Source organism: Pteropus alecto, unplaced genomic scaffold, assembly GCF_000325575.1.
Source record: "Pteropus alecto unplaced genomic scaffold, ASM32557v1 scaffold22, whole genome shotgun sequence".
Classification (NCBI taxonomy): domain Eukaryota; kingdom Metazoa; phylum Chordata; class Mammalia; order Chiroptera; family Pteropodidae; genus Pteropus; species Pteropus alecto.
This window is the reverse complement of record NW_006434839.1, coordinates 15967377-15994681: the sequence shown is the minus strand read 5'-3', so window position 1 is coordinate 15994681 and position 27305 is coordinate 15967377. Positions and strand designations below refer to the sequence as shown.

Sequence of the window (27305 nt, the reverse complement as noted above, 5' to 3'; positions counted from 1 at the left end):
CCCCTACAGGATCTACTAATTTTTTCCTTAATTTTCTGACCGTTCCATCTCTGTGTCTTTCATTGGTTCTATTTTTACTCTAACACACACACAAATATTGTCATTGTTCATGTTCTCTTTATCCAGAATTTGTTTTTCTCTCGAGATCCATGAGAAAAGAAGACTCTAGTCTAGAAATTTAGAATAGAAAGGGGTTAAATACAGGGAATTAGAGGTGCACACAACTTTAGGGCTGGAGGAAGCAAAAGCAAGTCCAGAACGTGGCCAGAAATCTAGAAGTTCAAAGGCAGGGGCCACCGACGAGAAGTCAGTCTACAGCTGCCACAGGAAAAAGTGAGGACCGAGCCCTCTGAACTTCTGAAAAGTGGCTCTCAGTGGATAATCTACCCTAAAACCATATGAGAAGGAAATTTTGAGGAATAGGTTCTTCAGTGATGTGACCTCAACTTTTACTCTGCACACTCCCAGTTCAACAAATGTAGATGTAAAAGTTAAAGGATTTGGAGTTAGGCATAAAAGCTTATAAACCTGAGAGACTATTGTATTATTAGACCACAAGTGCAATTTGATAGTTCACTCAGACATTTATAAGACTTGAATGAGCTCTAAACATATTCTGCTGATCCAATCTACATCCATTTATAGCTAAATGAATACTTAGCCTGTGATAACCTAGTGTCCTCTATCCCAGTCAAGAACAGATGACCTTCTTTAGAGCAATTTCTCCTTACTGGAATCATTTTGGACAATGGCTTTTGATTCATTACACTGACTCATAATTCATGCACTTATTAATTCATACACATAGTGCATAGGTATGCAAGTGATAGACAAGAAACATTATCTGGCCTTATGCAAAATGCTGAGTGGGATACAAAACAGCATATTTATTCTTAAGAGAGACCAGATACGCAAAGAAAAAAAATAATACAAATAAAAAATAATATTATGAAATAGAAAATAGAAGGACCAAACTAGCAACAAATAAATGCTGAGCTTAGAGAAGGAAGAAGCGCTGTAAGAAAGGTGGAGTGGTCAGGGAAAGCTTCATATAGGAAGTGGCTGCTGAGTTGGGAGTTAAAGGCTAAGTGCAAGGTGAACCTATACAGATGAAGGTATGTCAGGGAAGTACCACGATGTGAGCAAAATCAAGGAGGCCTGAGATATGTGGGACGTTAGAGGACCATAGTTGGGCCATCCAGCTGGTGTATAGCTACATGTGGGAAAGTATTAAGGTTTGGGTTTGGAAAAATAAGTTCCACTAGAAGATTTTATCCTGCATATATTGAGAAATGTGGCAGAGATTGCTAGTTGACACAAACACCCATTTTCCCCTCTTTCTGTGGTCATAGAACTTTCTGGTTTAACTCAGTACATGGGTGTCTGGAACAAAGAGTATTTTCCGCTCCTCAGCCCCACACTCATAGCTGTGAGAAGTGAATGGAAGTAGTGTGTGCTTCTGGGTATACCCCTAAAGTGAAGAGGCTTGCATCCTCCCCTTTAACTTTCCCTTTTCTCTAGCCTACTGCCTGAAATGTGGAAGCAGAGTAGAAGTGCCATTCGGGACCAGGTAAATAAGAGAAACACCTTAACAAGAGAGGAGTCTAAGTCCCTGACACCCTTAAGTAGCCATACCTTGGGCTATTCACACATGTATGTTTTATGAAATAAAAACTCACTTCTATTTTGTCGAAGCCACTGTATTACAGTGAAACCTGTGTGCTGAGCTGTTCCCTCCCTGTGGTCCTCATTTATCCAGGCGAGGCCTAAGATAACTGGTCATCTCTGACCTTCACTGACCCCAATGGGCCATGTAAATGACACACACAAATGAGTTAGGAAGCTCTGTCTTAGTTAAAACAAGGAATCCCTGGAAGTGTCAGCAAAGAAGTGACAGAATAAGAATTGCATTTTATAAGAATTAATGTAATGTATAGCAGATCAGTGTTTCCTGCTATATGTTTTATATGTGCGTGTGTGTGTGTGTGTGTGTGTATACACACACCTATATATTTGTCAAAACTCATACTTAAAAGTGGCAATATATATATGTATATATATATATGTTTAATAAGGTTGATTATAGAAATTAACTGTGTGTGTGTGTGCAAGTTAGATCAAGGAGAGGAGACATGAAGTGGGCAAAAAGAGCAATTTATGCTCTCAATTAAAAGCTTTAGATAATTAGGACTTATTCTAAGGAAATAGGAAGAATAAAATTACATTGACAAAACAGTCATTTTGATTAAAGAAGTAACAGAATTTGAAGAGACAAATTAGGCCTAGAGATATTGATTCATGTGTAGGAGGATCTGGTTTTTCTATGTAAGGTAACGGCTGAGCTTCCCCACAGACTGATGAAGATGCCATGTCACAAAATGGAAAGAAAGGAAGGTAGAGCATTGCCACTTGCTAGTTAAACAAATGTCAGTCTCGCCGAGTCCCTTTTGTTTGTTTGTAAAATGTCATGATGCCTACAGATTGCAAAAAAGTTGTAAAGATCAGGAAAAATATGTGTGAAACACCTAGCACCCCATGGCCTGGCACCTTGTAGGCATCTATAAATGACTGAGATAAAGAATGATTGCAATAACACATTAGAATATTAAAAAATACACTTTCGAGATGATATCAGACACTCCCATACATGTTTCTAGGAAGTGCTCAGATATGAGGAAATAAGAGCTCAATTAATAGTGAAGACGAATCCACTTCGTAAATTAGAGGAAGGTAATAGGAAGGAGGGTTGGGAGAAGCAACATAGCAGTTGACAGTATTGTTTTAAAAAGGGAAGCTCCTTTTACCACAGAAGATTCGGTGATGTATTTATTTCTCCTTTTGCATGTTGACTCATCTGCAGGAGTGGGAGTTCAGACAAAAGGAAGCTCTTGCAGCATCCTGCTTAAGATTCTCCTCATAGAAGGTTTGGTTCTCAGCCCATTTTCTGTCAGGCTTCCTGAGAAGCAAAAGCAATGCATAAAAATTCTCAGGCTCAACAGTGAACTCTCCTGAGCCCCAGACTGGAAGGCATTGTAGACATCACCATCTGCATGTCCTGCAGGCATGCCCAACTCAGTGTGTCCCAGACCAAATTAGTCACCCTCCCCCACACCCATTCCCTCTTCAGTCTTTTACCCAATGCCATTTCCTGGTACAAAATCTGGAAATTTTAATTCTTTCACTTCTCATACCACACTCCCCAGGATTAATCTGCCACTCACTTTTGTGGATTCACCCTGTCGTAACCTGTTTTACGAACTAGGTCTTTTTGACTTCCACTGTGCTGGCTAGGCTTCTTGTCTCTCTCCAGGACCACAGCAGTGGCAGCCTAACCAGATTCCTCTGAAGTTGCCAGTGTTCTGCACCTCCAGTGTTCCACACTTCGAGTAGGTACAGAATGACCCACTATGAGGAGCTGGGCAATGGGGGTGCCTGTCTCTCTGCCCCCAGTTTCTCACTTGACTAATCCAGTTACATTCCTGAAACACAAATCACTTCTTATTCTGGAAACACTTTAAATGACTCTCCATTGAATTTACAGAATAAAGTCCAAAAACCCAGATTTCACTCATTTCCTTTCCCGTGGTATCTCTTCAAGCATTCTATGCTCTAACCACACTGAACGACAGGTCTTGTCTCCAAAATAGTGTATGCTGTTTCATCTTAGGGTAGTGGCTCATGGAACGTTCTCTGCGAACCAGCTAAACTCAGCTCTTCCTTCCTGACTCAGCTTGAAGGCTGTCTCCTCCATGTAACTGCCTTCATTCTACTCTCCTTCGTCTCATATTGCTAAATATGGCTCCACTCACTGCATATTCCTGTGTGTATTAATTTTATCAGTGGTTAGCACAAGCGTGATTTTACAGTGTAAAATCTCCCAACCAGATTTTACAGTGCTAGAAGACCCACACCATCTCTTATTGTCATCTCTATCTCCAGGGCATTTCAAATTGACTATTAACCAGTCTAAAAATAATCTTCTTAAATTATGACTTTTCAACAATTGTGATTTTTACAAAAGAAAGCTTTTAAAAATTTTCAGAGTACTAGTTAACAATTTTGTTTGCAGTGTTCCCAAATAATGAATTCTCTCCACTCTGCCACATTAAACACACTTTTTAAAATCCCTTGCAGTTTTGTTATTCCAGATACAACCCTACCATGAGAGGCCTTTGTAGACCACTGCTATAAATGTCATTTGCTCCCATTAAGCAAGTGCATAAGTATATGATTGTCTAAATTTATGTCAATTATTCTAGAGTATTAATCATATATCAAAATATATTAAGTCTAAAAATGTAGAAATTGACTTTTATTTATAAATTGACGATTTTTTTTTACTGAGTTTGACACAATATATGCTTGCTCTTTTTGTGACATAAAAGAGAAGCAGCCAAATTTGACCACTGTCCAAATAATTCAAATAATATTCATAGCTGTCTCAATTACTTGGGCATTTTAGATGAAATTATAGGGAATTTGTGTGTTAAAGAAATTATAAAAAGGGATGCTTTGGGCACTGATAGAGCAAATTATTTACTCAGTTTTTATTTAAATCCATGGAAGAAATAAAAATCTAGCAGTTAATTTCAAATATTGTATTCCTTAAACTTTTTTTTATCTTAAAAATGACGTCAAAAACCTGGACGATTAATTAATAGAAATAGGCATACTGTTATACTACATCAAACAACTACATTATCATTCAACTCAAAATCAAAATTGAGGTCAATGAGCATCTTTTTGTTTCTTCTCAGTGAACATACATATTCTTACAGATTAGTTCCATATTTGGAAATCATTATTATTATTTTATTCAGGCATTCCTTCTCACACTTTTCTCCCTTTGTTAATCTCCTTGAGTGGTAAAAGTGCTTATAATGTATAAAAATGTATAAAAATTAGACAGATGAATTATTACTCTCTAGAAAATATTTATTGACAAGTTTTAATTTTCTCTCCATTTTCTGAGAAATAAACATAATACACAAAATACAGTAAAATGCACTTTTCCCATTTCAAATAAATATATTTTAATCTTGTAAAAAATTTAATAATCTGTGTAGTTCAGGGAAATAAAGCAAAGTGTAATAGAGCAAAGAAATTCTCTATTTAAGTTGTCACTTATTTTTATGATTCTCATAGCATTCTGCTTGAGAAAGGGAACACTATTCTCTGTAGAATGATATTCAGACTTGGAGACTGACAAAGATAAGCTTTTTAAAAAACTGTTTAGTGTCAAAAAGAGTCTTAGAGAGAAAGATAATATCCAGTCTTTGCTGAATGAACTAAGTTATGTGTAAACTTTCTTATTAATACTTCCTAGAGACCAGACTACATTCTGCATTATAATGACTCCTTTGGATCACACTAGCAATTTTTCAAATTAGTGGTTAAGTATTTAAATTAACAGTTATGTATGTAATATAAACCCAAGACAGAATTCTAAACCTCTATTAACAGGAAAGGTTAAAAATAATGGTACTATACAAGACAAATTTATCCTTTTCACAATTGTTATTTTTAACATTACAAGAACTTAAATCTATTGAATTATACAGACTTCACACAGACTCTTATATACACATAGATCCCTGATCAGTTTAAGACAATACATTAGTATGCTCTTGTAAGTAGTGAGAATATTTTAGTAACTAGCAAAAATCACATTTAGGTAGTCACCAATCTTCAGTTTTCTTATGTATAATCTATTTACCTTCAAAAGACTATCACCAAGTAATAAAAAATCATTAGTACTGTCTAACTTCCAAGGTTAGCAGTTAATTGGTACTTTATATACTAGCAAGCTTATGGAAGTCACACTTTACTATAACTCCAATCCTATCATAGCATGACTTGTTTACATTGCTGCAGAAACATTGGTTGAACTGTACCAAAGCATAACCTCAAAGCATAACTGTATTCAGAAAAAATCTTAACACAGGCTATAAAGTGGGTATTAGATCTCTCCTCAGCAGTATAAAGGGCATTGACCATTGTCCAGGTGGTGACTTATAGGAAACTTTTCTCTCTTCATTTTAAAAGGTTGAAAATTATATCCTTAGGAATTCTTTAAGGCAACATTTTTATTTCTACACATTTCTAAAACAGTTAAGTGTGCTCAAAAAATCATAAGTCCAATGAAATAAATTTGTGATTTCCTTCTTTGACATTCTCTATAATTCCTCCATCTCGAAGTGTGTATTAAAGCTGTTTGCCATAGAAGTATGTTCAAAGATCCTTGACAGGCTTGGTTTCAACAGTTCTACTGAGTGACATGACAGGTGTTGAGTTGTATCATTCTTCAGGGACATCATTTGGTCTGTCCCAGGTTCCCTTCTATCATAATAGAGAGCCCAGAGCAGAGTTATGGTGAGAATCATGGCCAGGATTTGTGTCACTCCAATGGAGATTCCCAGAAACCTTAGCACCTGCAGTTGTTTGGTTCCTCTCAAAAATGAATACATTTTCTTCCCACAACCCTGTAAAAGAAATAACATGGTCAATATTACCTTTAGATGTGTTACAGAGGCTCAAAATGGTGACAATAATCCGTATCAGTTAATGGTACCAAACGACTTGACTCATTAAGTTTAAGACAGTGACTCTCAACAGGGAACACCTATGAGAAGCCAGAGGGAAGTCGGCAATGTGCACTTTTTAGAAAGCCTGCCCCAGTGATTCTGAGCAACTTACAACTCCTGTTTTCTTCTCGACTTCAAATTGAGAACCGCAGGTATAAAATACAACATCTAGAGCAGGGGGTGGCAAACTTTTTTGGTAAAGGGCCAGATAGTAAATATTTTAGGCTTGGTAGGCCATGTGGTGGTCTCTGTTGCAACTACTCGCCTCTGCCACTGTCACATGAAAGCGGCTGTAGACATTATGTAAATGAATGGATATGGTTGTGTTCCAATGAAAGAAGCTTCATGAGCAACTAAGGCAGTAGGCCAGATTTGGGGCCCAGGCCACAGAGTGCTGACTCTAAAATTTTCAAAAATAATGTTTCATTATTTTTATTTGTATTCATGTTGGATTATAATTCATCTGGTCAGAGATTTTTCCCCAAGGATCAGGAATGTTTCCCCAGTCTGCTGCTGAAGCATGCTGGTGGGTAGAAATCAATCTATTCCCTTACCCCTACCCTCCGGATGACACACACCTCTGTCCTCTGCCTGTGCAGAAATACACAAGGGAGAATGTTTGACAGGACACCAAATCCTAATTCTATCAGGTAAGCATTTGAAAGGTATATTTAGATCCCCTACAGGCTAGAGACATCTGCTTAAAAAGGATTAATGAGATTTTTATTTGTTTGTGTTTAGTTTTAAGGACAAAAAGTCTAAGGAGTTCTTATGGTAGACATAGAAGAAAATTCTGAAAGAAGAAGAAAGGAGTAAAAAAAAAGTAAGAGAAAGAAAAGTCATGACCAAGGAAAATGGTGGGTGGGTAGGGCAAAGAAAAGGAGGTAGAATGTGGCTAACTGTCATAAGTCATCTCTCAGATGACAAAAGCTTAGAGTACCTTCCATGTCTCTACTGAATTCACAGTAAAGAAATAATTCATTCTTATAAAGGGAAGCTGATTCTAAATGGAAGTGAAAAATCTAGGAAAGAACTTTTTAACAATAAAAATTTCAAGCACTTTGAGGATTCTTATATTTTATTCTACTTGGAAGTTAACAAGTTAGCCTGCCACAGTTTCATGGGTCCTGGCAGAAGACAAAGGCAAAGAACTTTATCACTTATAGCAATAGCAATAGCCAGACTATGTGCCAGTTATTTGAGTCCCAATGGCAACATGAAGAAAGCCAGATCTCACACACACACACACACACACACACACACACACACACACACACACACACAGTGGGTTGCATTATGGGAGAGGAACCCCAAGTTTAGGAAACCCTAACCTTTAATAATGGGCAGTAAGTAATCTTGTACTTTGCATTGGAGACATAATCTTTATTATACTGGAGAGTAAACATATCTTACCTTTTCTCTGAAGGGAAAATAGTACCTCTGTGTTCAGGACTGTTTTCTATGCAAAAACCCTTGAAAAGATAGTTCAGAACAAAGGCAGCTAGTGCCTCTGCTCACAAGACATGCACAAATGCAAGAGGCCCATGGAAATTATCTCCCAACAGCAGGAACGTGACTTTTTGAAGCTTTTATTCTGAGTCTGGGGTAAAAGTGACTTAGTGCTCAGCCTACTGAGGCAGCTACTTGACTAAAAAGAAATTAACAATTATTTAAACTACTTCTTCCTTGTTTTCTTCTCTAGATCCCACAAAGAACTCAACTAAACCAAGGAAAACAGACTACTGAATCAGTTAACTTGTGCATTCCATTGGAGAGGAGGAACAAATAATACATAATTCTGAGATTTCCAAAGATACTGGTCAGTAACCGTACTCTAGTAAGTCATTATTCTCAAGAAAGAAAAAAATGAAACTAGTCATAGACACATTTCAATAACTATCTTTTTCTGGTATATCATGTAATGCAAATCAATAGCAAAAGACTATGAAAATGTTGTTAATTTAACCAAAAGTAAAATTAAAATATTTATAATTTAATACTACTTAACACCAGTTTAATAAGATCCTTCTACAGCCATCTTATCCATTTAATACACATACAAATGTGCACATGCATACATGCATGTGTGTGTGCCCACACACATTCTGTGGGAAACCAAAACAGATGTCACAGAGATACTTCGCCAAAGTTTGAATATTTTTCAAAGAGTTCCACTTAGCTAGTCTACCAGAGCACATTCACTCTTACATCTCTGTGTCATTCTAACAAACATCCTTATGTGACACCATACAAAATAATGGTGAAGTTCATGAATTGCAGAGCCGGAATTCTCAATTTCAAATCCTTGGTCTGCTAAGCTATATAACTTTGGGCAAGTAAATCTCTCTGTGCTTCAGTTTTTGCCATCTAAAAACATATATAATAATAGTGCCTACCTGTTTGGGATGTTGGGAGAATTAAATGAATAAACACACATAAACACTTAGAATGGGGTCTAGTGCATGGTAAGAGTTCAGTATGTATCAACTCTTATCTAGTGTGTCAGCCCACAGAAGATTCGAAAACTCAAATTAAAATAGATGAAAATCTAAGAAAAGCAAGTAGGTATTAATGAACAAGTATGAGGTACAAAACTTTTTAAAAGTATGAAAATGCAAAAACCACAGCATTGTGTCACCATTGAGTATTGATGCAACAGTCCTTGCCCACAAGAGCTAAGGTGGCTGTCACTGTTTTTCAGGACAGTGAGGTAATTATCTAAAATGATTATTCGTCACCGAGACATTAAATCACTAGCCTTTTCATTAAGCAAAGAAGTATTTAATATAGTTTGGAAAGAGTCACATTAAAATTGTTAAATTTAAAAGGTTTAGCTTCAGACATTTATAAAATTAATTTATATGGACATATCATTTAACACCATTGTCATGTAATGCAGCACCTATCTCCAAAGAAATTGATAGAAAATGGCTGTGGATTACGGTTAGTTGATTCCTTACCTATATTCTCAGTACTTAGTATAAAGATGGATCTTTAAATAATAAAGAAAGAATTAACATGGACATATCAATATTTTGGTAATAATAATTAAAATAAATTTTAGAATTAAAGGTAAACAATTCAAGAAATACATGTTGATGATTCAATCTTGTGAAATGCTATAAGTCAATTATCACTTGATTTTTACTTTTTCAATAGTCTCTGGCACTTAAATTTTACCTATATATTTCTTCTTATTGGAATAAGATCTCCCACCCCTTTTTGACTATTCATTCTAACCTGAAAAACTATGCAGGAAAGATAATATTTATTTTTTAAATCTGTGAATAAAATAAAGCAGTATTTGACAATAAGCTACAGACTACTATGGTTCATATTTTGGCATTAGGAAAGTCTGTTTCAATTTTATTTTAAACAATCGCATCTATTAAAAAAAGGTACAGCAAATTATATTATCTAGGATGGTTTGGAAATGTGATATATTTGACATTGAATGTTCTAAGTGGGAGGGGATCTTGGAAGTTAATGAGTTCAACTTAACTTTTAAAATTATGGCTAAAAAGCACTTCTAGAATGACATCAGCAAAATTGGCAGAGAAAAGACCTCTGCATAGTCTCTCCACCATATAAGCAATGAAAGCACTAGCAAAAATTATCAGAATTGACTCTTTTAGAACTCTAGAAATTAACCAAAGGCTTGCAGCAATCTGAGGAGCATTTATTTAATAAAAGCAACTGAGTCTCAGTAACAAAGCAAGCTTTGTAGTATTTTGATTTGCCATATTCCCATCCTCCTCCCCAGCTCTACATTAGCCTTGAAAATCAACAGTCCACATTTATAGTGAAAACCAGTGGCCTAGAAGCCACCAGAGGCAACACAATATGGGTGGAGCTACTTCAAAGCCCCATTCCCTGAGTATTGCCATTATTTGTCCTATCTGGTGGTTCCTTGTAAGATCTCACTTGCCAGCCATCTTTATTTGAACTTGATTTGCAGCTAAACCAGCTCTGTGTACCGTGGGCATCTAACGAAATCTCCGTTCTTTTATTAACTGACCAGTAGGCTGACCAAGCAGACTTCAGGGGCCACACATAACAAAGAATACAGACTTTTAGAATTAGTTTAGGAAAGTCATTAACGAACAAACAATAAGAATGATAAACAACAAACTTTAGGGAGGAAGAAGAACCTGATTTCCAGAGTTACCGCAAGATATTATTTAGAATGTCCAGTTTTCAACAATAACGAAAATCATAAGACATGCAAAGAAACAAGAAAGTATGGCTCGTGCACATACACAAAGAGCCATCAAAGAAAACACTTCTAATGAGAGGAACTCTCTGTCTCGCTAGACAGGCCTGTCCACACTTGAATGACACTAGTTCTGAACAAGCACTTTCTTGTTGGAAACTGTCTTCTTAATAAGATGCCCTGGTCCTAGTACTGCTCTCAGATGATACTTTTCCCAAAAGGTAGAAAGTCGTATCTGAAGCATCGCGTTCCCTTTAACTGTTCTCATCTCTGGATTAAAAATGTTCTTAGTTCCTCCAAGTTTTCCAGATACGTATTCTTCATCTTCCTGATGGCCTCTTTCTGGTTTGTGCTGATTTTGTCAATGTTTCTTTGAAAATAACACTGATTTTTAACTTTAAAAAAACTAGAAAATGTAATGAAATATTAAGACAACCAAGGCTATTGTGAATGGTTTTGGATCCCATGAAAAAAACTTTTCAGGTACCCTAGAAGAATGGACATAGGATTGTATGGCACATAGTTAGGACCTGGCTTCCTTCTGGGTCACTGAGCCCTGAAGATTATCTCCACGTCGAAATGAGCAAGGGTTTTTTTATTCAAAGCAGGATTACTAGTTAGAGTTCTCAATTTTTATAACAATGCCTTAGTCTTATCACTTCCTCATTTAGTTTACGAAACACATAGATAATCCCTCAAACAAAACAAATTTTAGTACTTGACTTCGTCTTTGGAATACACTAAATTATAATTTATGCTTCTCTATCAAGAATCCCTCAGGAAAACATATTATCTACAGATAATTTAAAAGAAATGAAATCAATTGACAACTCTAGATAATTTAAATTACGTACAAGTATCAAACCAATCACCAAAATCTGCTACATTGGAATTTCTCCACTAAGCTGTAATTTATTCAAAAAGATTTGTGGAAAATAATATTGAAGATATTTTCCTAGGTAATGGAGAGTAGTAGATTAAAAAATCCCACTTGAAAAAAAAATACTTTAGAATGTTGCTCCCTTTGAAAAAGTAGAATATTCCATTCTAACATTAAATCATACAAATTATTATATCTCCTTTTCACCTGGGCTTTCAAAAAGCTCAGTGACAAATATGAAACTCTACAACCCCAAGTGTCTTCATATTAAGCATGTTTAATTACTCTGTTCTTAACTCTGACTTTCCAATGACATTTATATTTAATTATTACTTCATCATATCTTTCTTGTGTGCTGCATTAAGTCATTTATTTAATAAAAAAGATACAAGGTGTAAATATATAAAAATAAGCACAAATCTCTTTATTCTGCACACAATTTAATCTCTTTGACGACTCAGAAGGCATTGTAGAACCCTGCAGCATATTGCTGAATATTAGTAATTTGTTTACACAATTACTTAAGTTAAGGATTAAGTTTCCAAAAGAATATTTCTCTTCTTGAGAAGATAGTTTTTTCCCGGATTTCTTTGTATAAAATATCTGTCCTCCTCAATCACTCTCTAAATTCTTCATAGAAACAACTGCAAGGTTTATGGTCCATTCTGCATCATCCTCATTGAAGTAATCCAGTCTGAACACAAGCCATGAGTTTATTTTAAGCCAATGAAATAATCATACATACGATTTAAACTTTTAGGTGCAAACTTGGACACTTTTGTTGAAAAGCAAGACACAGTTTAGAGAAGAAAAAGAATAGAAGTGTCTCTATATAATCTATTGTACTGTTCATAGATATTTACTTGCATAAATAAACATTTCTGTTAAGTGAGTCAGAAGAGGAAATAGAAATATTAGAGTTCAAAAGTGCATTCCATTTCACAAAGGGTGTTTTGTTCCAAATAGGAAAGAACTGAATTGTACTTATTTGCTTTTCTCAAAATAAAATACTCTGAGCTGATTTACCTTAGATATGTTTTCTTCCTAATTAAAGCAATGTTAGCCCTATGTTAATAACCTCAGATAATTCAAAGCTATGAATAAGACATATTGGCTAACCTACTTGATGCAATATTAAAATTCTGGTCAACTATTAACTGTAAATAATATTACCTTTTTATGAGAGAAAAATTACTAATCCCTAAAATTCCTGGAATGTATTCAAAGGCGTGTCAGGATGCCTCATTTCGCTTGAGGAAATTACATACTTGAAATTATTCTGATCTATCTACAAAATAAGTTTCTAAAAAGAGCGCCCATGGCTTTTCAGTCATGTCAAAGAATTAGGTGGACCTCTTATGCTTATGAAATAAAGTATAAATAAAATCTAGGAGCCATGCATACCAGTATATTTTTATAATGGATTTTTGGTAATAAACATGACCCAAATTTGAAGTGACTGTGTTAATTATCAGGTACAAATATATAATCTTCTGCCTTATTTCTTCTAAAATTGCAGTTCTCCACTGATAATCATAAGTTTTGCAGGAAAAAAAATTAAAAAGCAAGTAGTAATATTCACTATAGGACTTTATGTTCTCTTATGATTAAGGTTAACCAAACCCATGCACAGGAAATGCAGTAGAAAGTCTTCTTACTTTTTAATAATGACAAGCTCTCATATATCATTTAATCTTTGATTAGATAGGAAGAATTATCAGATTTAAAAGACTGCATTTACTGAACATTTTTCATTTTTAACAATGAAAAAAAAATGTTTATAAAGAGTCTAGAGTCAGAAAATCCAGAAGGTGCTGTACTTCCTCAGGTCAGATCCAGCAGCAGTCATCCCCTGCCTGACTGACTGAGCGGAACCTTTACAAACTGCTCTTTCAAACACTCTCTGACTGAGCCCTTTCGTCCACCTAAATGTTCGTCTATGAGAAACGTGAAGGTGTTAAAAACAAGCAAAGTAGGAAACCATATGAAGCCCCCAAAACCTTGACCTGAAAATCTACCCTCAGTCAGCACAAATTTATGTAACCAGAAAACTCATATTTTTCTGTCATTACAAGCAAAACTAGGGGCAGTTTAGCTGGTGAAAATTCTATTTACTTTAATAAATACATTAATAAGTTACTGTTACTATTCTTGTTATTAGCCACCACCATGCATTAAAGATTTGCATTAATTATGTGCCACGTTGTTTGCTAAGGGTTTCTCATCAAGTAGCCTGATTTATCTTTGTAAGACTATAATGAGGTTGCTTAATAGATTAGGAAATTGAGGTTTGGAAGTGAAAAAAATCTACAAATATTCAGCTAGTCCCTCACCGTGTATTTCACATCTCAAAATTTTAGCGTCTAAAAGTACGGACTTTGGAATCAAATAGATCTGAGTTCAGTCACTGAGTAGCTCTATGACATTGGGCTAGATCACTTAGCCTCTTTGGGCCTCACTTTTCTCGTTTGTAAAATGGAGATAATAATACTGTATTTTCATGGAATTGTTTTGGGGCTTAAATGAGGTAATGCATGTAAAAATACTTGCTCATCGATCTATACAAATGTGTATCCTATTTGAAAAACTCAGTGTGTACTTTTCAATTCCTGATTTACTTTAACTCTCAGCTTTTACTAGTAGTATATACTGCAAACAGGCATTGTTCTAGGAATTTTAAATATGCTAATTCACTTTACTCTCTAAACAACCCCAGAAGATGGATACTCTGGTGATCCTCATTTTATAGGTTGAACCTCACAAAAAATGGTGAGAAAAAGGAAGCACAGAGAGGTTAAAAACTTGCCACGATTTCACAGCTATTAAGGAGCCGATCAAAGATTTAACCCAGAGTCTGGCCCCGGAGCCTAGTCTTAACCACCAAACAATGCTTCCTTCCTCACTGAGAAAAACTCACTCCTAAAAACCTCTCCTTTGATTTCCAGGGCACTGCTTTCCAGTTCTTTTCTGCCTATAATTAATTGGCGACTACTCCTCTGTCCTTAAGTGTTGCCATTCCCCATCTTCAGTCCTTCGTGGCTTACATCACAGTCTCTTTGTGTGGTCTTTCCTCCCATGTAATCATTGCCTCATACACATTGATAACATTTGTAAATTGTCAGTCCCCCAATTTGCCCCAGTCTGTTCTCCACTTCTTCATAGTAATTCACGTAGTCTATGGGTACACGGTCTTCTAGCCAGAGACAATATTTCCCAGCCTCTCTCGCAGACGAGCACAGCTTTGTGAGCCCTCTCTAACAGAATATGAGCAAAGGTGATCAGTGTAGAGTTTCATGCATTGAATGTGCTCCTTCCCGCTTCCTCCTTCTTCCCATGGGCCGAAACTGGAGGAGAACAGAGCAACTTTGGAAGACAGGTGTTAAAAAGGTGAAGCTATCTCACCATCCTGGGCCCCTGGATGAACTTACGCAGCAAAGCTGCATGGCAAACTGGACCCGCTGACTGGTCTATGAGAGAAAAATAGACTCTTTCCTTACTCAAGCTATTGTATTTTGAGTTAGCTCTTTCTCTAATTCATACACACAAGACCCATATCTCTGGCTGAGTTCTGTCTCCTGAGCTTCATATCTCCTACTGCATTTCTGCACATGGAAAATCTGACAGGACTCAGAGTGGAATAGTCAAAGCCAACCTAGCCTCACAATAAATGGCTTCTTCATCTATTCGGGGTCCAAGTCCAAGTCAACTGTCCTTGCAACTTCCCTGTCACTCACTCCGGGCAGCCAATTCATCACCTAGTCCTGTTCATTCTCCTGCTTTAAAATTTTTCACTTTCATTCCCTCCTCTCCATCTTGAATGGCACAACCTGAATTCCAGCCCTTATAATCACTCACATGAATGATCCACAACAGTCTCCTACAGAATTCCCTGCCTCAAGATCTAATCCTCACCTCAACTCATACTCTACCGATATAATGATTTTTAAGCACAAATTTAAAATTATTACTTTCCAGGTCAAAATATTATAATGGTCTTCATATCAGTAAATTCTAAAGGCAAAATTTGCAAGTCTTTACTAATAAAACACAAGGGGGAAAAGTTGTTTGAATAGTGAATAGGCAACAGGAAACTCACAATTAAAGTATGTCAGGAAAGGGAGTGATAGAAAAGAAGAATGTATTTGTATACCCGAAGCAAAACCAACAGGACAGATCAAGGCCTGAAGATAAAAGAAATCCGCCCCCTCCCCTTCGCTATGCTCAAACTGGCCATTCAGGGTTTTGAATGATAAAACAGATATCACCCCAAGACAGAGTCCACCTGATCCCTGCCCAGCAGTTGCCGAGGAGATAATGAAGTAAGGAGAGAGGCAGACAGGAGTGTCTTTGGCTTTATATAAAAGAACCCTGAGAATGAAACTTCTTGGGGATATTCCATCTAAATAACCACTGAGCCTGAAAACTGCCCACCATTTATTATCTGGGCAGGAGATCTATGTGTGTTTATCTGAAAACGGAGCTTCATTATTAATAAATCAGAATCCCACAACTATTCTGTCTTCAGCCTTCCTTTCATAATAATGCTTCAATTTTGTAAACATGTTTGCCTTTTTTATTTGGCAACTACTCACAGACTTCTGTATAAAACGAATGCATTATCAAGCCATACGGGGTCCTTTATAATCCAGCGCCTGTTGCGTCCAGCCCCTTGCTCCCTCTGCGCTATCTTGCTTTCAGCTCTAACTTTGCACCAGTGCCTCTTCGCTTGGAATGCCCTCTTTCAGTCCCATGCCACCCAAATATTTCTGTACCTGGCTAACATCTGCTTTTATCTTTTAAGACCGGAAGCCCAGTGAATTCCTACCCCGTCTAAGTGCTCCAATTGCATACCTCAAACATAAACACAACAGCAAATAAGGACTGTCTACCCTGTATCAGGCTCTTCTTGAGTCCCAATTCAAGATCGTCAAATTCCTACCTCTTATTCTAGCCATTGATGTGAAGATTATTTCTATGAAGATTTGACTGACTTTAGGTTAATGCGATTGGCCAGTACCTGGCCAGGGACCTAAGCTGCTACCTCTCACTTGCTACCTTAGGTTTTTCTTTTAACAATTGCCCCTAATTTTGTTCATTTACAGCATGGCAATTTACTTAGTTCTGAGAAGAATTCCACTAGAAACTTGAGAGCAGAGTTATTGAGAAAAAATAATCAATCTCATAACAATGTAGAAATTGCCAGAAAGTCACAACCAACCCCATTCCCCACCATGTCCTTTTGTATCTATAACATTCAAGTCTCTATCTCTGGCTCAGAGTGCTGAGGAAATATGCATTTAGTATGTTGTGTGTGAAAATTATAAAAGTTTCTATTAGTCAAAACAGACATATAGTTTTGACTCATCTTTCTAACTGGTTAAAAATATTAGCAGGAGAAGAGTGTTACCAAAAGTGTTCAGGACTGAGATACTGCTCGGAAAAAAAAAAATGTACATAGATCATAAAACAAAAACCATTTACTAAGGACAGCAGGATACAAAGGAGGACACCTCCACTCTGGCTGAGGGCTGCAAGAGGCAGTTCATGACTCTCAGCTCACAGAACAGATAACATGCAACTGAGAGAATAAAACGCTCACACGCGGTTCACCACGTGGTTCCCAGTGAGCTGCCCCCGCCTTTAACCTAGGGGAGTGCTCCTACGTGTCCACTCACCGGCTGTGAGCACTGGAGACCTGCACATATTTGTAATCATTTGGGTTCTTTGTCCTGTAAGCCAGAGAAAAAGATCACATCCCTTTACATCTATACACCCTGCCCTTCTCTATCTCCATATTTGTAGATGTCTCTTGTTACTCAGAGAAATAAACAACCATCTGAAGAGGAAGATGTAAAATTATTTGTCATAAAAAGTATTAAAAGTATTTGATATTCAAACCCAACACCTCAGGGACTATATAAAGACTGAGGGTCTAAAGAATGTGTCCCAAATGCACACTGCTGTGTGGAAACATCTCTCTGTCTAGCCCTTACACAAACCTCTGTGAATACCACTTTTCTAAAGAAACAGTCAATATCTTTTAACAGTGGTCTTTCTCCTAACTACAAAACAAAGAAAATTGTCTTTGGGGCTATATTTACCTGACTCTCTGTCCATATTTATTTCACATTTTGAGTTGGTCCATTTGAAGCAGAGCCTGTTGTGAGCCTGTTGACTTCCATTTATTTTTCTTGAGGTGGAATTAAGAGGAAGAAAATGCCATTTTCAGTCCCTTTGAGATGTTTATGCTTCATTTACTATCTGAGATAGCAAACACTGCCACTATTCTCTGCAATTGTGGTTCTTCACACTTTTAGATATGAGACAGCAAGGAAAGTTAATGAAAGCTGTGGATCCTAGTCACTGAAAAAATGCACATAAAATATCAAAAACTATTTCAGCAGTATCACATTCTCCTTGAAGTCCATCTGTAACCACAGAACCAGCTCAAAATGGTCCTATGCTGTTTAACAAGATACTGAGTTGCTTTTCAGAGACAAAAGACCAAGACAACAAGTCACGCAGCTGGGGCATGTGCAGAGGAGAGATATTTGACTCCAGCTGCATCCAGAACCAAAGTTCCACTCCCAACTCCCACGCACACATAGAACCAAAGGACATAACCAGAACTTGAACACCAGAACCCTTTCGGAAGCCAAGGATTCATTGTCTGGTTAGATCCAGTGTTGAGTCTCCTTTGCGACAAATGGCCAAGTTCCGAAGTCCTCCCATTAACACTTGCCCCCAGCACTTCCACATACATTTTCTCCTTGTATCCTTTAAAAATCCTTAACCTAGTCCAGAGAGCAAGATGGATCTGAGGCACCACTGGGTCTCCCATCTTCTCAGTTAGTGTCTTCTCTATCAATAAACATTTCCTTATTCCAAACTCTGACATTTTGAGTTTTGGCCTTTCAAAGCGTCGGGCACACAGATTTTGGATCAGTTACACATCCGAGCGGTACACAGATCAATGGGCATGAGGTTGGGAGCCGCTGATCTACAAAGACTTTTTTGTCTACCAGCCTTTTTCATTCTTCTTTCTTTCTGTTTTTCTTCTCCAGATCAAGTCTCGACACAGCAATCCAGTAACTGATATGGCAGAAAACTCAGAAGATGAACAAAGGAATAGACAAGTCTTAGTCCTGCATTTACCATCTTAAACTCTGAGTCTGATGTTTTTCTGAGGCCAAGCCTCACACCTAATACTTGGAGAGGGTGGCTACACAAACGATCCCAAAGGACAGAGTAGTAAGCAGCCAATAATCATTGGCCCAGGCCACCTCTGGGTGGACATTTGCGCTTGTAGCTCCCAAGGCTAAAAAATACTCTTCAACAGATCTTTGCATGGTGGGGTCCTTCTCATTAATTGGTCTCAGTTCACATGCTACCTCCTAAGAGGCTATTTCTACAAATCCTATCTTAAGTAGTTCTCCAACCAATGAAGCCATTCTCTAGCATATGAACCTGTTCGGCATCTTCAGTGCTTACCACCAATGAAATTATTTTTAATTGATATTTTTTCTTGTTAAATGTCTATATCCCTCAGTAGAATATAAGTTATATGAGAGGAGAGATTTTTGTCTGCAACATTCTCCACTGTATCCACAGCATTTACAACAGCACCTGGAACCCAGTAGTTAGTTACAAAATATTTTGAATGAATGAATGCATTGGAACCAAATTAATTGCCAGATATTTTTATCCGTGATTTTTAAATGTATACTTTCCAGAAGTGTGTAGCTCATTATGGATATTAGAGGAGCTGCCAGACCCACCAAAATCTCTGATGGAAATGTTTCTAAAATGTATAATTGTTACTATATTTCTGCTCTGTCATTTTTCACAGGTTTTGAATGTGTCATAAAATATTATTGGGTCAGGGACCAAACAGGCCACCAGATAGTTGAGGATGATTTATTTCCTTGATTTCAGACTACTGAAGAAAGACTGCAGGAAGAAAACCAGTTCTTATCTCTGAGCTTACAGAATATAAAAGATAAAAGGGACCTTGAAGTTCATCTAGTCCAGATTCACTCTTAATTTAAAAACCCATTCTACCCACCAATGACATGGTTATCTGACCTTGACTTTAATATTTTTAGAGATGAGACACTCACTATTTTACAAGAGAACCTGTATCACAATTGGACGGATTTTGATGAGTAAGATCTTCCTTCTATTGATTCAAAATTTCCTTCCTGTGACTTCTGGCCTTTGGAGCAACAATGGATAAGTCTAGTTCCTGCTCTGAATGATGAACTTTGAAATATTTGAAGACATCTGAAATATCTCCCCTTATTACTGGATATCTCCAGCTGTCCAACACTTGCTCATCCACCTAGACACCTCATTTTCCAGGTGGATGTTCTCTGGGCACACTGCAATTAGGAAACATGTTCTCCAGGGCAAAGTGGAATTAAATCTTATTTTTAACAATAGATTTAATTATACTTGTGCCATAAAGCTACTAAATGATCCACTTTTGTAAGTCAACTATGCATATAATTATGCACTATAACATTACCAATATCAACATCTGTTATTAATTATAAAATGCAAAAGCAGATTACTCTGATATAATGAACCTCTATCTCTGCTGGAATTCTGTCTAAAGAAACACTGCATAATTGAAAATGCCAGCTTACTACTGAAAGTCTTTTGATGAAATACATGAAAAAAAAAAACTTTAAAATAATCTAGGCCATCAATTCGCACATACATAACAGTGTGGCTTCTTTCAATCTTAAAATTCATGGAACTATTATCAACATCCTGAAAGTAAAGCATCCCATTATAAATATTACTAGTAGAAATACTCTAAGACAAATTAGTAAAAATGAATTGCATTTTTACAATAAGAAAATTTTATTAAATGTTTAACTGAATGCTGTTCAACTAAATACAGTAAAATTGAAGTGAAGACTTTGTGAGAAGATCTGGTAAACTGATTCGTTTTGCCATTCTTATGATCAATATTGGTTATAATCATACTATCAGTATTAACCACTAAAGAAGGTAGACATTATCATATATGTTGCTGTAGCCCAATTACTTCCCATATTGACTTGCCACTCCTAAAACCTAAGAAATGGATTAAGTTCACACCAGGAAAGTTGATAGGTTTCAATTCACATGTTTATATTTGTATCTATACTGTAATCATCTGCTTTTTCTAAACTTAGTGGTGAGTTATATTTTAATATCCACAATTATGTCTGCATTTAATATTATCTTAGACATATTAAGCACTGTTTCTGTTTTATAGGATGAATAGGACTTTAACTGTTGCACTTGTTAGCTGGCCATCCCTACTACAGACACCAGCCAATACTCAGCTTTCATCCAGAAAACAAGATATAGCACAATCACTGAGAAACTCAGAGACACTGTCCCAACAATGCTTGTTTAGTATACAATATCTTGTATATTCCTTTTCATTCAAAGCCAAAAGTTACTAAACAGAATATGTTTAAAATTATAATATCCAAACACAATGCTTTGACTAAAAGTATTTTGATTATCTTTTAAAATAAATAACCTGAGTTACTCAGTTTTTATGAGTTGAATTGTGCCCCCTCCAAATGCACATGTTGAGGTCCTAATCCCAGTACCCCAGAATCAGACCTCATTTAGAGAGTTGTTGCAGCTGTAATTAGTTAAGATGAGGTTATACTGGAGAAGAGTGGGTCCCTGATCCAATGTGACTAGTGTCCTTATAAAAAAAAAAAAAGAGGGGGTGGGGAATTTGGAGACAGATGCATACAAGAAGAAAGCAGGGAAGATGAAGGCATAGATAGGAGTGATGCTTCTACAAACCAAGGAATGCCAATGATTACCAGCGAACCACCACAAGCTGAAGGAGAGGCATAAAACAGGTTTTTCCTCATACCCCTCAGAAAGAACCAATTTTGCTGACATCTTGATCTCAGATTATATATAGCCTTCAGAATTGTGAGGCAACAAGTATCTGTTTTTGAGCCACTTACTTTGTGGTACTTTGTTACAGCAGTCCTAGGAAATGATACAATTCTGAATCTCTTGCAAAACAAAACAACTTTGCATTCTTTCTTGTAGCATGTCTTCAGAGTCCAAAGTACTTTATTTTGGATATCCTAAATGTGTCAAAGGCTGGTCCTCTGAGATGAATTTTTTTAAGTCAAAAGTTACTTGTATGTCAGACATGAATATGCTGGGTCATTTGTGTAAGTAATCCATCATCTTTTTCAAATTAGTTAATTTACACTATAAATTAATGAAGCTGATTCTTGTGCAACTCTACAATTGACTTTGGCAGACTGCCTAAAAGATATTTTGAATAATAACAATATATCTCGGAGAAAATGTATAACCTCCTAAGGTAACCATCTTGAAATATGTAAAAATTTATGTTTCATAATTCTGTGTTTTATTTTAAAGTTTCATTCTTTAAAGCTATACTGTGTGTGAGTGTGTGTGTGTGTATATGTGTATGTGTTATATTATGAATGAGTGTATCTGTTAATCCAGAAGTTTTCAACAATGCTTTGTGGTACCCAGGTTCTTGACTGGAGATGTAACTTAGAAATGATTCCAGCCTCTCAGCCTGAGCAGCTTCCCTTCCATCTGATTTATATTTTGAGCTTCCATTCTAAATCAAGTCTGTAATAAAACTTTCTGTAATAATGAAAATATCTTACATTTGCATTATCCAGTACAGAAGTAGCCAGTCCTGAGAGGCTGTTGAGCATCTGAAATGTGGCTAGTGTGAGTGAGGAAATTAAAATTTAATTTTATTTAATTTTAATTTAAGTAGTCACATTAATCAATGGCTACTATACTTAATGGTGTACTAGCTCCAGATTTTAATTTGGAAATAGGATTCTGCTGCGAACAAAATTTGAAAATGACCATTAACAATGGAGGAATAGGAAAACTGCTAACAAAGAAATAACTGATGATTCTGATAAATTCTCCCAGAAAACACAAAAATGCAAGTTTCTCGGGCACATGACAATTGATTTTAATTCGTGAGCTTTTAAAAATCTGTTTATTATTAGTTTCTAGTATACAATTCATTGGCTAGACATTTATATGGTTTATAAAACAATCCCCATGATTGCTCTTTCTCTCTCAGTGAGCTTGTAACTTCATTAAATCTGTGAACTAAAACCAACATCACCGATCATTAACCAGCAGGGGGAACTAAAGAGAAGAGGCCAGTATTTTCTCTGGGATTTTTTCCTTACATCTGTTTCAATGTATGTGAAGGCCCTAAAATAACATATTCTTCTCAGGAACTCCACACTGTGTCTTCCCTAATATCCAGAGTTAGCTACATGCTCTGCACATGTCTGATTTCAAAGGTCTCCTAAGAGGGGCAATGGAACTGGATTCTAGAAAACAGTTAAAAGTCCTATTAATTCTAAAATCTAGTTTTTCCCAATTTTCTTTGTTAAAATGTGATTAGTGTTCAGATTTTTACATTGACTTTTAGCTTTATCCTGTTTCTCCACATATCAGAGAAAAAAGGCTTTTCTATTTAGACAGAAGAGGAAATTTTCACTTGGCATGCTGTTGATTCTTTACTTATGTCATTATAAGAAAAGTTTTACCCATAATAAGTTAACTACCTATGGCCTCACCTCTTGATAAAGGTCACTCAGATCCTCCTGGTGGGCCTGTTGGGAACATCCCGGGAATTCCCTAACACAACAGGAATCTGGTGGCCAGTCCATCTCTGTCATCTCCAACCAGTCGGTGAAGTAAACCACTCCACAGCACTTGAACTGCAAAAAAATTACTAGTCAGTCTCAGAAACTACAAAAATATTTTCTTAATTTTTGGAGATTAAACATCAGATTTCTAAAATTTTTGCGCCGAGATAAACTGACTTCTGTCATCACCTAATGATATGTGTACATTCCATGTTGATGACAGAAATGTAGTAACAGACCCATAATGGAACAATTTTGAACAATAATGCTCATAACACATGAAAAGGGACCACTCATGACTGAGTCTTACTCCCCAACTGTAAGATCCTCTACAAGTGATCATGTAGCAAGAGTTAACATATATAACTAACAAAACAAATAGCTGAGATCTTATAGTTATCATGAAGCCTCTAGGCACTAAAGAGTACTTAATCCATACATATACACCTAGTTACCAGTTTAATTGCTGAATGAAATTCGAATATCATATTAAAAATTTATGTAATCTCCATAGAAAGATTTGCTGACCAAAGATTACCGGAGTTGAATTCATTGACCAGTAACATTTCCAAAAATTCTTGAGATGTAAACACAAGTTTGGCTAACAAAATTTTGTTCAACCAAATGAGATTCTTGAAATAAATTATCACATTCTATCACCTTAATCTCAGAAGAAATCATGTTCCTTTAGCTTGAATAAAGTTAGATTTAAGAAAAATAGTTTTGTCTTCTTTTTGTCTCATTTCACCAAGGATTAGCAAAACCTTTCTCTGGTCAAGGTTAGAAACACTGTTTACAGACATATGTAGATTAGGTTCAGAATAATTAACTATGCTAATTTTCTGCCCTTGTGTAGAGGGGGGTTACTCTTCCACTGGTGAAAAACAAGGATGAAGGGCAGTCACTGAGAAGACTCTGCCAAGAGTGACTGGCTCTGCGAATTATGTCGCCCAGTAGATCAATCCATGCCGGGATTGACATTTTCATAAAACATCAAGATCCACCATTTCAAAATTCAACCGAAATCATCTTTAAAGACTTCTAAACTTCTCATATAAAATTTATCACAAAAAAATGCTGAAAATAATTTAAAATTTTTCATTTGTGTAAAATATTTAATTTTAAAAAAGAAAAAATCACCTTAAAAATATTATAAATGATGAATTACTGGAAACTGTGAGTAGTACTAAAATTTTCTCAGAAACTTTAAAAATGTTTTGGTATTTTTCTTTCATAAACTTGTTCTAAAAGCCATGAATATACCACAAACATCGTAAATTAACTCGAACATAATTTGATATCACATATTTTATGTAAGTCCTTTGGTATCCATAAAAAACATAGGTACTAAAAGATTTTCCTTTCTAAACACCATAAACCACTACATTTCCAAGTCAGTCTTTTAAAATTCTCAGAGAAAACCTACTTTTCTCATTTCCAAAGGACATGTGTGTTTCCATGTTGGTGACCAAACAGCTCTTGGAACCCTCTAACCCCATCCACCACAGAACAGTCCATTTATCTGGCCCTGTCAGGAAATGAGGTGCTCCACGGAAACGGCTTTTCCAAATGACTTAACTATATCATGTTCAGTGCCAAATACTTTTTTTATTTTAATAAATCACTGAGATATTTTTTTCACATAGTTGTTTTTCCTCATCAACAGAAGATACTGAATTGAAACTTTTCCCGAAAACTCCCTTAAGCAAATCTATTACTGAGCCACACGTGTCTGTAGTCTACATCTCCTTGTAATTTTCCTGCCTCCTTTAAAATCACATTGTTGATTATGTCAGACTCAGAACACGTGTCTTGCTAACATTGCTAACATTGTGTCAGACTCAGAACATGCCACCACCACTTTACATATAAAGAAACTGAGGCTCTCACAGGTCAAGTAACTTGCCAAGATCACAGATCAGCGTGTGGCAGAGCCTATTTATTCCAAAGCCTATGCTCCAACCACTATGTTAAAATAAAGAAATACATTTTTTAAAAGACAGTTAAATAAACATAACTAGGGCTTAAGCAAGAGTTTGCTAAGTTGACAGACATGCACAGAATGGCACTGAATGAGGAGTCAGGAAAACTGGGGCCTGACAAGCTCACTCTCAGCTATACCACTTATTTTGTAAGTGTCATAGCTGAATTGTATGCCACCCAAAATTCATGTTGATGTTCTCATTCCAAAATGCGACCATATTTGAAGACAGGGTCTTTACAGAGGTAATTCAATTAAGGTCATTCAGTGGGCCCTAAGCCCATATGACCGATGTCCTTATAAGGAGAGGACATTTAAACACAAACACATATGAAGGGAAGCCAACATGAAGACACAGGGAAAAGATGGCCATCTATAAGCCCAAGAGAGAGGCGTCCAAAGAAACCAACCCTGAAAGTCTTGACCTCAGATTCCTAGACTCAGAACTGTGAGAAAATAAATTTCTGTTGTTTAACCAACCTAGTTTGTGGTACTTTGATAGGGCCACAGCCCTAGCAAACCAATATAAGGGGCTTTTAAAAACTCTTTCAGGATGCCCTGAGGTCTGCACCACCTCCTCTGGGGTGAAACCAGCCTATGATATAGAGGAGGGCACTTATGCAACAAATCTAAAAATATGTGTGCTACCAGTTGCAGGGCTTGTACATTGTCTATCTAGGTGGAGTTCCTCTTCCTACCATTAGAGAAAACTCTTTTTTTGTTGTTTTTCTTCTTTTTTTTTCTTTTTTCTTTTTTTTTTTTTAAACTGGATTGTCATGGTCTACATCACGAATCCCATAAATTAAAGAGCTCTGGGCAGCTTCTACCCAGAGCAGTAGCTGAACACATTTTTCTGTAAACTTCCTAATGCTTTACTTATTTTCCCTGCATGTTGTTTTTAGTACAAATGAACAATAAACAAACAAAGTCAGGAAGCATTTAAATAAACAGGAAATCTGTGTTACAATGATAATTTTTACCATCTCAACAACTCTAACACAAAGGGCCAGATATGGAGATTATCCTGGACTTGAACCTCTGCCAGGATCTAATACAGAGTAATATAGCAGACAGCTAAATATCCACCGTGTAAGACACTGATTCTCAAATGCTTTGTGGCCCAGCTCTAAATAAAATTAAAGGAAACGGATATACTTGGTCATCTGAAAATGTCACTCCAACCACAAGAAAACTGCTTGGGAGGAAAGCTTAGTTTGAAGCAAGATCAATGATTAACTTCAAGTCACCAGATTTTAAACATGTAAATATAGTCTCCATTTGAGAAGATGACTGGATGCAGTGGTATATGGAAGTTAGGTAAAAATGCTAAAACTATCTATTCTTTCTAATGTTATTTTTAATAACCATAAGCTAAATAAGATCAAACTTATCTCATTTAATCTTCTCAAGAACTCAAGGAGATAGGTATTTGATAATCCCTATTTTACAGGTGAGGAGACTGAGGCTTAAGAAAGTTAAATAAATTTCAGAAGTTCATGGAAAGTAAGCAGTAGAACCAGGATTTGAACCAAGGTCTTTCTGACTAGAAAGGTCATGCCTCTAACAATACACTGATTCTTGACTCTAAAGTAATAATAATCATTTAAAAATTTTAAATGATGTTTAAAATACAAGTAGTCATTACAATTATTCAAATAAAACTTGGATATTTATTGAGCAAGTCTCATAAAAGGAAACTTCATAGTAGTTTAGTAAAGAGGATTTTAAGAAATTCTAAAATATATGTGAAGTGTGTGAAATGAAGAGGAAATGGTATACATAGGAAGGAAAGCAGAGCCTGGAATTCCTTGAAGTATTTCTCAATAAAGAATTACACCAGTGGTAACTGAATCTCAGGCTTAACTTTTCAGCACAGAGAAAGTGACCAAAGCCAAAGTTTTAAACATTTGTTTTGAAAGTGTGTCATTTATTCCATACCCTCTACCTCATA

At 36.2% G+C, this 27305-nt stretch overlaps 1 protein-coding gene across 1 annotated transcript in view; it reads right to left on the bottom strand.

Moving 5' to 3' along the window:
- Positions 1-4917: 4917 nt before the first annotated feature.
- TSPAN12 (tetraspanin 12) overlaps positions 4918-27305 on the bottom strand; it is a 62351-nt gene continuing 39963 nt past the window's right edge. The window contains exons 7-8 of the mRNA XM_006910575.1: positions 23302-23445; positions 4918-6482 (exon numbers count right to left, since the gene is read on the bottom strand). Of these exons, the coding sequence (XP_006910637.1) occupies positions 6177-6482; positions 23302-23445 (450 nt within the window). The 3' untranslated portion in view covers positions 4918-6176. The remainder of the gene's footprint in view (positions 6483-23301; positions 23446-27305) is intronic.